Genomic DNA, 12020 nt, shown 5'->3' on the forward strand with positions numbered 1-12020 from the left:
TGATGGAGTGTTCATTAGAGCAGTTACCGCACTACTGTTGATGTTATATTTTCATCCCCACAGGTTTGAATTTTGAAAGAAGTTAAAATGACTGTTTCATCGCACCTGGATGTACTTTACCACAAGCATGACACCTCCACTGCTACAACTCCATCATAGGGGACACATGGAAGGAAAAGAGAAGAAACACAACAGAATGTTTCCAGCTCCAGCTGTTACAAACTGCTGCCTTCAGTCTGTTAACCAGGAGGAAGAAGAAGAGGTGAAAATACAGATCTAAGAGGAGACGGAGAGATTCAGGGAGGAGCTGAGCTGTTACTGAACTATAGAAGAAAGAGGAACTTCCATATTCAGCAGAGTTCAATACACAAACCAGAAACATTACCTTTATTCAACATGCTGTCACTGGACTATTATGGGCTGTCGCTGATGTTTCTCTCTATTGTAACAGGTATGTTACATCATGCTTTTATTCTGTCATGTTAAATTCTAATGTTTTCTGAAAGCAGTTCATGTGTTTTGATCTGTAACATAATATAAAACAGAATTTTTTCTCTTCCTTTAGGTGTCAGCTGTGAAGAACTCAGTCCGGACAAGAACGAAGAGTCCAGTTTAGAAGACAGCACTGTTACTCTGTCCTACACATACTCCAAACTAGCTGATGGCTTTGATCATTTCTTCTGGTATCGACAATATCCAGGAAAACCACCAGAGTTTCTGTTCTACATCTCAGGGCTGAATGATACAAGACCTGCAGAGTCTCTAAAATCAGACACAAAGTTCTCAACTAAAGTGTCTGAAGAAAAACGTGGTGTGATTCTGCAGATCTCCTCTGCTGCAGTGACAGACTCTGCTGTGTACTACTGTGCTGTGAGGCCCACAGTGACAGGAAACACCAAAACTCTGTACAAAAACCTTTGGAGCAAAGACAACACAATACTCCACAACATCCACTAGAGGGAGTCACACACTGTTAAACTGGTTGAAATCCTGGTTTGATGTGTGTGAAACAACATCACAGTGAATCAAACGATGAATGAACAATATCACAATGGTTTCAAACACACAAAAGGGGAATATGTTATTCAGATCAATAGAAGCAAAAATCATCTAAGAGTGAACATTTTAGATGTCAATATTATGTCACCAAATCCTGGTTGGATGTTTGTAAAACAACATTTGCAATCACAGATTATATGAATTGTAATGTTTTACCAGAGTTTAGGAGGAAAAGAAAAACGTATCTTCTTTGTAACATTCTCACCATATATGGGACATTATTAATCAGTCATTAGAAGGGGAACACCTCCATTGATTAAGTCATGCAGTTATGGATGGGCTGATGATGAGGTGAACTTGTAGGTTCAGTGAAGCAGCTGGTCTCACTTCTTCAGGATGATGAGTCCAGGCTCAGACAAGGTCTATCTGAGTCCACAGAGGAGACACACAGCATGTGTTCTCTGGTCTTGTTGTGTTCAGTGACAGGCTGCAGAGTTGGAATGCATGGAGCCAAAAAGTCTTCAAGCAAGCCCTTGCTTCTGGCTTTTAGAAATATTTGGAGTCTTTCTTCTCAGATCAGAGTGAGTTCTTGAGCTTTGTTTGTTCTCAGTAAAAAGTGAAAAACAGAAGCCCACATCCCTAAATGCTTGTCAGCTTCATGTCCAAGTAGGAGGGCTTCAACACAGAGAGCCCCAAAAGTGTGATGAGCCAAGGCGAAGAGTCAGGCCAAGAGGACGACCCGAAAAGAGAAAAGTGACCGTAAGAGGGCGTGTGCTGTAAAGTTTTATAATCTAGGCCTGTATCAAATTGTAAATAAACCATACTGGTTAACATTAAATACACTCATGTGGTGCTGTGTTAAAAGTTATGACCAGAATTCATCAGACAGCAGAGTGGAATCATGTTAATTAACACAACACAGGCACAAAGAGACTTTTTATTAAACCATCAAAATGTTGATGGAAGAATTTGGTCTCTCGTACAGTGCCGTTGAAAAAGTATTCACCCCCCTTGAACTTTTCCATATTTTGTCATGTTTTAACCACAGATGTAAATGCATTTTATTGGGACTTCATGTGATAGACATGAAATAGTGGTGCATAATCGTGAAGTTGATGGAAAATGATACATGGTTTTATTACTATTATTATTATTTGTTATGATGAACAACAGAGGTTGAACCCAAATGCACGACTCGACTCAGGTGATTCTGTTCAAGGTGAGATTTATTGTGACCCAGTGAAAAGTACCACGGTGCAGGAGGGAATAATGGCGCGCTAGGAGGGGTCCCACGAGGAGTGCTGGTGGTGCTGGGTGAAAACGTGGTGATCTCCCTGGTAATGGCGGAGCCGCGTCTCAATGCGGTCTGCGTCTTGCTGGTCGGGAGCTTCCCTAAGATGGAGGTCGGGTGGCTGCAGTGACCGGCAGTGGCAGGAGGAGACGAACAGGCGTGGTAGCAAGTAGGCAGACGAACTGGCAGGCAGGCATGCAGGCAGGCAGGCAGGATTAACTGGGCAGAGGAATCAACAGGTTAGAGATGCTGCACAAGCGAAAACACACAAGAGATAACTAGAGGCGGGTGTCAAACTAGGTACCGCTCAGGCTGAGAGTATGAACTGGCGACGAGTGGCTGGAAATCCGGAGGTTATATGGAGAGGTTGATTAGTGGGATGAGATGCACCTGGCTCTACCTGCTGGAGAGAGAAGACCACGCCCATGCACAACACTGACTGGGAAGGGAAGAGACGAGGATCAAACATACACAGAGCAAACACAAAGGAGAGGAGGGGCTGCCATGATGTAGATCATGACAATTATTATTATTATTTAAATAAAAGCAGAAAAGTATTCATCTCCCTTTACTCTGATACACTAAAATAAAATCCAGTGCAAACAGTTGCCTTCAGAAGTCACCTAATTATTAAATGGAGTCCACCTGTGTGTAATCTAATCTTAGTATAAATACAGCTGTTCTGTGAAAGCCTCAGAGGTTTGCTAGAGAACATTAGTGAACAAACAGCATCATGAAGCCCAAAGAACACACCAGACAGGTCAGGGATAAAGTTGTGGAGAAGTTAAAAGCATGATGATTAGGATATGAAAAAATATTCCAAGCTTTGAAAAACTCACAGAGCACTGTTCAATCCATCGCCTGAAAATGGAAAGAGTATGGCACAACTGCAAACCTACCAAGACATGGCTGTCCACCTAAAGTGACAGGCCGGGCATGAAGAGCATTGATCAGAGAAGCAGCCAAGAGACCCATGATAACTCTGGAGGACCTGCAGGGATCCACAGCTCAGGTGGGAGAATCTGTCAACAGGACAGCTATAAGTCATGCACTCCACAAATCGGGCCTTTATGGTCAGGTGAGACCAAAATTGATGTTTTTGACCTAAATGCAAAACACTGTGTGGCAGAAAACTAACACTGCACGTCACCCTGAACACACCATCCCCACCGTGAAACATGGTGGTGGCAGCATCATGCTGTGGGGATGCTTTTCTTCAGCAGGGACAGGGAAGCTGGTCTGAGTTGATGGGAAGATGGATGGAGCCAAATACAGGACAATCTTGGAAGAAAACCTGTTAGAGTCTACAAAAGACTTGAGACCGGGCGGAGTTTCACCTTCCAGCAGGACAACAAGCCTAAACATCCAGCCAGAGCTACAATGGAATGGTTTAGATCAAAGAATATTCATGTGTTAGAAAGGCGCAGTCAGAGTCCAGACCTAAATCCAATTGAGAATCTCTGACAAGATTTGAACATTTCTGTTAACAGACACTCTCCATCCAATCAGACTACACTTGAGTTATTTTGCAAGGAAGAATGGACAAATATTTCAGTCTCAATATGTGCATCGCTGGTAGAGACTTAACCCTAAAGACTTGCAGATGTCATTGCAGTGAAAGGTGGCTCTACAACGTATTGACTCAGGGGAGTGAATACTTTTGCACACCACACTCTTCTGTTTATTATTTGTAAAACAAATTTAAATTCTAATGACCCCCCCCTCACCAAAAGCAGACATCATCATGTTTTGATCCCATTTAGTGTGAGGGGATATTTTTTGAGCCTTTTATTTTCCTGCATGATTTTAAGTGTTGAATAAACATTTTCATAAAGCAAGCATATTTGCCCTTTCTTATGTTGTTAAAAGTATCAAGAACATGAAAAAAAATACATTAAGGTACATTTAGAACAGAAAACAAAATTGCGATTAATTTGCGATTAATCATGAGTTAACTCTGGTCAAAATGCGATTGATGCCGATTAAAACAAATAATCGCTTGACAGCCGGTAAATTAACACATCACAGGTACAAAGAGCCTTTGATTAAACCATCAAAATGTTGATAAAATAATTTAGTTTCTTCATATATTCCTGTGTTCGGTCCGCTACAATCAGCATGAAGAACATTTGAGCTGAACAGATGAAATGTAAATGAGATGTAAATGTAGAGAGTTCCTCAACAGATGATACAGATGAAGGACCAATGATGTGAAGGCCCAGATCCATCAGAGCATCAATGTTCTTCCTCTCTCTCCTCCCCTCTCACTGCAGACATGAAACACTGGCTGAGAAACATCCTGATTCTGACTCTCTGGCTAGGTAACTCTTTAAACCTACTGATTGTTCTCCTTTAATCAATCATCTTTATTGATTCATCTCTTCCTCTGCATGTTCTCTTCTTCCTCAGGGTGTAAAGGAGCAGACAGAGTGATCCAGCCAACAGGAGATGTCATTGCTGCTGAAGGAGACACAGTTACACTGGACTGCACATTTGAGACCAGTGGAACAAATAATTATCTCTTCTGGTACAAACAGGATGGAAACAACAGCCCTAAATTCATACTGAGCCGTATTCAAGGGAATGACGGGAACACACCAGATGAGGTTCAGGAAAGATTTTCATCCGCACTGGATTCCACCTCAAAATCAGTTCCTCTGAAGATCCAGAAGCTTCAGCTGTCTGACTCTGCTGTGTACTACTGTGCTCTGCAGCCCACAGTGAGAGGAAACACCAAAACTCTGTACAAAAACCTTTGGAGCAAAGACAACACAATACTCCACAACATCCACTAGAGGGAGTCACACACCATGAACCCATTACAGTCTGAGCCAGTGTCACTGGACTGATGACAAATACAACAAAACATCAACCAATAAAGATTCCACACAGAGCTGCTGTGACAACAGACAGAAATGGATTGGTTGAGTTGAAGTGAAAAAATAATGTGAAGAGCTGATTGGCCCCGCCCATTTAGCCTCAACTCAACCAATGACATCATTCCTTCCTCATTGTGCTGCAGTGGAAGAACACTGCTCATCTGCTGTCTGTCTGGCTTTAATAAATCCAAAGACATGTTGCTTTACTTCTTTTTACTCTTCTGTCACTTTACAGGTGAGTTTTGGAACACAACAGGAATTTAAGTGTTGTTGAACCTGCTGCATTAACCACATACACACAACCTGGATTTCATCACTTTTCTCATGTCTTTGCTCTGACAGAGTCAATGCTCCTCATGTTTTCATCAGATTGACAACATGGATGTTCATTGAATGATATTGTTTGTATGTGACTGTGAAGGAGCACAGAGTAACACTGTACACTTGATATTTTCCACTGTCTTCTCCTCTCAGCCTCATGAACAATGTTAGTCTAATGGCTTCATTTTCTACACTTTTTCCAGGACTAATAGCTGGAGACAGCATCTCTCCTGAAAAAGATGAAGTCAGTGAAACAGAAGGACAATCTGTCACACTCAAATGTCAATATGAGACAAGTTACACATCTGTTAGACTTTTCTGTTACAGACATCATTCTGACCTTCAGGCTCCTCAGTTTATACTCTGGAAAGGAGCAAGATCATATAGTCATCTGGACTATATTCCTGATAATCGATATCAGTCTAAAACAACACAAACATCAACCTCACTGACCATCAGAGAGCTAACCATGGCAGACACAGCTCTCTACTACTGTGCTCTAGAAACACAGTGATACAAAGTGTAGAAGAGGCTGTACAAAAACCTGAACACAGATATCTGACTACTCTTCAAAGAGGAGGGAAGTGGTATTCAAACCACAGCTTCATATCAGATGGATTCTGCTAATTCCTGTTTTATCACAGTCACTGTGGTTACAGCTGCTAATGAAACACTGTGGGAGGATTCACATGAGCAGCAAATCCACATCAATGACAAACCAGCTGGATGAAGCTTCAAACACCAGAACATTTGAAAACTAAAGACTTAGTTACAGTCTCTCATCATGTCTTCTGTGTTTTGGTCTGGACCCAGATGTTCTCAAGTTTATCCTGGAAGCTAATGATTTGATGGTTTTCAAGCACTTCCTTGGATTTTTAAGGTTTTCTCTTTATCTCTTTTTCTCTTAATTGTAGTTTAGTTGAGACAGAAGCTCAATAAGAGCAGACAGTGCTATCTGAGGGGCAGATGGAAGACAATAACATCCCACCAGCAGAATATGGTGATTTTTAGATAATTTAACATGAAGAGATATTCTGAATTATGTTCTGGACTCAAAAAGCACTAATTCAACATTTAACACATTTGATTAAAAAAGCCACTTAACTGTCTTTTCTTTGACGTCTGTCCAATAAACACTGTAAACATTAATGCAAATATCTGTACAGATTCTGTAAGCTCTGTTTCTGATAACACAATATCAGGCTTAGAGTTTATCCATATTCTAAACATGTCCATTTAAGAGAATAAACTTCTGACACTGATATGAATAATCCTGAATCCATGAATAAAATCTGCAGGTGTGAGGCATTGTGCAGGAGTGACAGGACCTGGATTTGTCCCAACATATCCCGAGAGCAAAAGCAATAATAAAACAATGAGTTTGTGCTTGATGTTACAGACTTTTACGTCTGTCAGAAGACTGGCGGTGAATACATTTCCAGTAAATGATGTTGTATGAATGTTAAATTGTCCCCTCAACACAAGGAGACAATAACAACTACAAGAAGCCATTTTGACCACATACATCACAACCCTCAGCAAGAGGAGGAGCTACACGACTGAATATGAGAGGCTTCATTTTAGAAGTGAAGAGCTGCTGTGTTCTCTCTGTTCTTCATTCACTACAACTGAAGATAATGCAGCTCTTTTTAATCTGGATGATGATCTTCATGTTTCATGCTGGTAAGTCAACTTTAATCAAGTTTTTATTTGACTAAACTCACTTTAAATAAATACAAATGTCACAGTGAAATATATGTTTGTTCTTTCAGGATCCTCTGATGATTTAGTGAAACCATTTAAAGATGTAATGCTGGCTGTGGAAGGAGACACTGTGACTCTCTCCTGCAACTATTCAGGCGCTGTTAACAACCTCTACTGGTATCAACAGAAGTCCAGTTCATCTCCACAGTTTCTCATCGGAGAAGGTTTCGATAATACAGAGAAGTTGTCTTTTACACACAACAAACACAGAAAGGAGTTTCATCTGCAGATTTCCTCTGCTGCAGTGACAGACTCTGCTGTGTACTACTGTGCTGTGAAGCCCACAGTGACAGGAAACACCAAAACTCTGTACAAAAACCTTTGGAGCAAAGACAACACAATACTCCACAACATCCACTAGAGGGAGTCACACACCATGAACCCATCACAGTCTGAGCCATGAAAACAAAGACAATGACACTGAATCACTCAATAAATCCTCTTTGCAGCCTGTGGTTCATCAGGACACAATCAGCTGCTTCCATTGTTCAAAGTGTTGAGATACACTCTGAACAAACCAATAAAACTCTGACTTATTTGTTAAACAACATTTGCATCAAAATCAACAGTAAATATTTACCATATTTGCATTGACCTCTCATTGCTGCAGATCACCAATATATGTAATATAATATATGATATATGAACCTGTCAATTTATGTTGAGGGAAAAACCTTCTGAAAAGAACATAAAAAGTCACATGTTGTTCAAATATTCATCCTCAGTCTGCTTGTAATCTGTCTGATGATACATTTTAAAGAGTTGTAACATCTTCACAACAGTTAGCACCTTTTATATCCTGTGGATACTGTGGACTGTAACATGGAGCGGGACAGCACAAAACTCGTTTACACGAATTGGGACCTGCTCGCGATCAGGAAAAGGAGAACTGACGGGATGTGTCACCCCATCCCCGGGGGGAACTAAGGTGGAAGTACCGTGGCTGCAGAGCGGGGGCTAGAGTGAAGATAGGCTCAACAAACAGTAAGCGGCGGAGATACAAGCCATCTGTTCCGTCCATACTGATGGGAAATGTCAATGCGCTTCAGAATAAAGTCGACGAGCTTGCAGGCTTGATGAAAACACAGAAGTTTTACCGGAAAAGTAGCCTGATTGTCCTGACGGAGATGTGGCTAACCAGCTGCATCCCAGATGCTAATCTAGAGCTGTCTGGATTCACGGCGGTGAGAGCTGACAGGGACACCAAGACAAGCGGTAAGAGCAAAGGAGGGGGGCTAATACTGTACCCGAACAACAGATGGTGTAATCCTTCTCACCTAACTGTCAAAGACACTCTGTGCTGCCGTTATCTGGAACTGCTAGCTTTTAGCATAAGACCATACTACCTGCCCAGGGAGTTTACTCAGGTCATCGCGGTGTGTGTTTACATCCCTCCCAGAGCTGACGCTGGAGCAGCATGTGAGACCATACACCAGCAGGTGCACGACTACAAACTCAGCCCCCTGAAGCTCTTTTTGTCATATCTGGAGATTTTAATCATGTCACTCTCACCTCAACTCTGGCTGGCTTCCATCAGTTCGTGGACTGTCCAACACATAAAAACAGGACCATTGACTTAATGTATGCCAATGTAAGAGATGCATACACAGCATCCCCTCTTTCACCCCTGGGAAAATCTGACCATAACCTGATTCGCCTGACACCCCTGTACACACCACTGGTCAAAAGACAGCCCATAACAACCCGCTCCATCAGGAAGTGGAAAAAGGGGGATAAAGAGATCCTTAGGGACTGTTTTGAAACCACAGACTGGCATGTCATGTTGGACTCTTTTGGGGAGGACATTGAGGGCTCCACTCATTGCATCACTGACTATTTAAACTTTTGTTTGGATGCAGTAGTTCCTGTTAAGACAGTGAAATGTCTTGTGAACAACAAACCCTGGGTGACCAGTGATGTTAAGGCTGCACTTAACAGAAAGAAACGGGCATTCAAAAACAAAGATCCAGAGGAGATGAGGAGAGCACAGAGGGAGCTTAAAGGCTGCATAAGGGAGGCCAAGGATTCCTACAGGCAGAAGCTGGAGAGGAAACTACAAGTAAACAACATGCGGGAGGTTTGGAAGGGAATGAAGACCATCACTGGTTGCAAGACAGGCGGTGCTGCAGTGCAGGGGAGCATAGAGAGAGCAAACTCCCCCCCCCCGTGCTGTGTCTATTGCACCGAGCCCTCACACACCTCGACAGGGAAAGCGGCGCTGTTAGAATTCTTTTTATAGATTTCTCCAGCACCTTCAACACCATACAGCCCCTCCACCTGAAGGAAAAACTCACCATCATGCAGGTTGACCCGGCCCTCATCAGCTGGATCACGGACTACCTCACTGGCAGGCCTCAATTTGTCAGGTTGGGGCCCACAACATCAGACATGGTGACCAGCAACACGGGGGTGCCGCAGGGGACCGTACTGTCCCCCCTCCTCTTTACACTCTACACAGCAGACTTCAGACACAACACCGCACTCTGTCATGTACAGAAGTTCTCTGATGACACTGCCATTGTCGGGTGTATTAGAGGGGGGGACGAGGGAGAGTACAGGTCCCTGGTAAAGGATTTGACCACCTGGAGTCACCTGAATCACCTGCAGCTCAACACACAAAAGACAAAGGAGATGGTACTGGACTTTAGGAGGCGCCGTCCGTCTCCTCCGCCTGTCACCATCAGTGGCAAGGAGATCGAGATGGTTGCCTCCTATAAGTGCCTAGAGCTGCAGCTCGACCACAAGCTTGACTGGTCAGCGAACACTGACCATGTCTACAAGAAAGTGCAGAGTAGGCTGTATTTCTTGAGGAGACTGGCATGCTTTAATGTCTGCAGAAGAATGCTGCAAAAATTTTACCAGTCTGTGGTCTTTAGCATCCTATTCTATGGAGTAGTGTGTTGGGGTGGCAGCACCAAACAGAGGGACACACAGAGGCTGGACAGACTAATCAAGGCCAGCTCTGTCATTGGTGCAGAGCAGGACTCGGTGGTGTCGGTGGTGTCAGTGACTGACAGGAGAACCCTCTCCAAACTGCTCTCCATCATTGACAACAGCAGCCACCCACTACATAAACTGGTGGTGGGACAGAGGAGCTTGTTCAGTGGGAGGCTGCTCTCACTGAACTGCTCCACAAACAGACTCAGGAAGTCCTTCTTGTCAAGAGCCATCAGGCTCTATAACACATCACTGGGGAGGGGAGGGAGAGGAGTTGTGGAACGAGGGGAACGATGATGTCCCACACATGTATGCACTTGCACTTTCCACTGCAATCCTGCATTTTCATTACCATGGACTATTTATTGTCACCGTTTTTATTGTTTTTATTATTTATTACCTTGAATTTCTTATTCTTAACTATAGTCTCTATGCACTAATTTTATGATCTGTTGTCTTGTTGTTGAATGATGATGTCTATCGTGCAGCCGAGAAAATGAATTTCCCTCGGGATAAATAAAGTATCTATCTATCTATCTATCTATCTATCTATCTATCTATCTATCTATCTATCTATCTATCTATCTTTTATTTGTCTGGGAACAAAATGAATCTGCAGTCTGCAGTTGTTGAACAGAACATATGTCCTCTGATGAGGACACAGAAGACCAGTTGTACTCTGACAGCAGAGTGGCAGTAACATGTGTAGAGTGTAAAGTTGTCAGTAGGGAGTAACACAGGGCTGTAAATGAGCCCTGTCACTGTGATCAGGCTCCTCCTTCTAATCCACCAACTGAGTGTTGATGAAGACTGAACACAGAGATCACAGCCTTCTTTACACTTGCTGTAGCTCACACTTACTCAACACTGCACATATGATGCAGCCTCTGTTCATCTCAGTGCTGCTGGCTGTTATGTGTCTCGGTATGAACACAACTCTGTTTCTGTGATATGGATCCAACACTGACATGATTCTTTAACAGCACACTGATACTGTTTGTTGCTGTTTTACAGAATGCAGAGCACAACAAGACAACGTGCTGCAGCCAGAAGGAGATGTGACTGCTGCTGAAGGAGAGGCAGTAACACTCGACTGTCAATATAACACCAGTTCATCAAATGATTATCTCTTCTGGTACAAACAGGATGGAGACAACAGCCCCAAATTCATGCTGAGCCGCTCTAAGTTTGGTACGGGGAACACAGAGGACGAATATAAGGAAAGATTTTCATCCACACTGAATCCCACCTTAAGATCAGTTCCTCTGGAGATCCAGAAGCTTCAGCTGTCTGACTCTGCTGTGTACTACTGTGCTCTGCAGCCCACAGTGACAGGAAACACCAAAACTCTGTACAAAAACCTTTGGAGCAAAGACAACACAACACACCACAACATCCACTAGAGGGAGTCACACACTGTTAAACTGCAGCAGGATGTGATGATACAGTCTGGAGTGTTTCCACTGACGATAAAATCAAAACAGTTCATCTAACATTAAGTTCAATAACAAATGCACTGCAGTGTGTCCAGAGATGGACAGAGTACTCGACCCTAGTACTTGAGTAAGAGTACAAATACTACTGGTCAAAATTTACTCCGTTACAAGTAAAAGTCGACATGTTACTCGAGTAAGAGTAAAAAAGTACTTGCTTTTAAAGGTACTTAAGTATCCAAAAGTACATGCTTTTAAATGTACTTTAAGTAAAAGTAAGAGTAAGAGTACATTTCTTATTTTTCACATCAATGAGTTACTATAATTTTTTCTAAATGAATTTAAGGACCTTTTAACTCTTGTTTCTGAGAATTAACTCTTTGAAACCACCTGCAC

The 12020-nt window shown here is 42.6% G+C and overlaps 1 long non-coding RNA gene and 2 gene segments (V, D, J or C); 2 read left to right on the forward strand and 1 right to left on the reverse strand.

Annotated features, from left to right (window-relative positions):
• Window positions 1–429: 429 nt before the first annotated feature.
• On the forward strand, window positions 430–927 carry LOC115577794 (T cell receptor alpha variable 12-2-like; the record flags this gene model as incomplete). The annotated part of the segment is given in 2 exon segments: window positions 430–451; window positions 566–927. Coding segments are annotated over 2 exon segments (384 nt in total), but the record flags the coding sequence as incomplete, so codon positions are not given.
• Window positions 928–2207: 1280 nt separating this feature from the next.
• LOC115577796 (uncharacterized) lies at window positions 2208–2806 on the reverse strand. The gene is made up of 2 exons (XR_003983280.1): window positions 2595–2806; window positions 2208–2509 (listed from the first exon to the last, which is right to left on the reverse strand). It is a non-coding gene; the product is annotated as an uncharacterized LOC115577796 (long non-coding RNA).
• Window positions 2807–8194: 5388 nt separating this feature from the next.
• Window positions 8195–11531, forward strand: LOC115577784 (T cell receptor alpha variable 18-like; the record flags this gene model as incomplete). The annotated part of the segment is given in 2 exon segments: window positions 8195–8469; window positions 11206–11531. Coding segments are annotated over 2 exon segments (516 nt in total), but the record flags the coding sequence as incomplete, so codon positions are not given.
• Between the last annotated feature and the right edge of the window lie 489 nt (window positions 11532–12020).

This window comes from Sparus aurata, unplaced genomic scaffold, assembly GCF_900880675.1.
Source record: "Sparus aurata unplaced genomic scaffold, fSpaAur1.1, whole genome shotgun sequence".
NCBI lineage: Eukaryota > Metazoa > Chordata > Actinopteri > Spariformes > Sparidae > Sparus > Sparus aurata.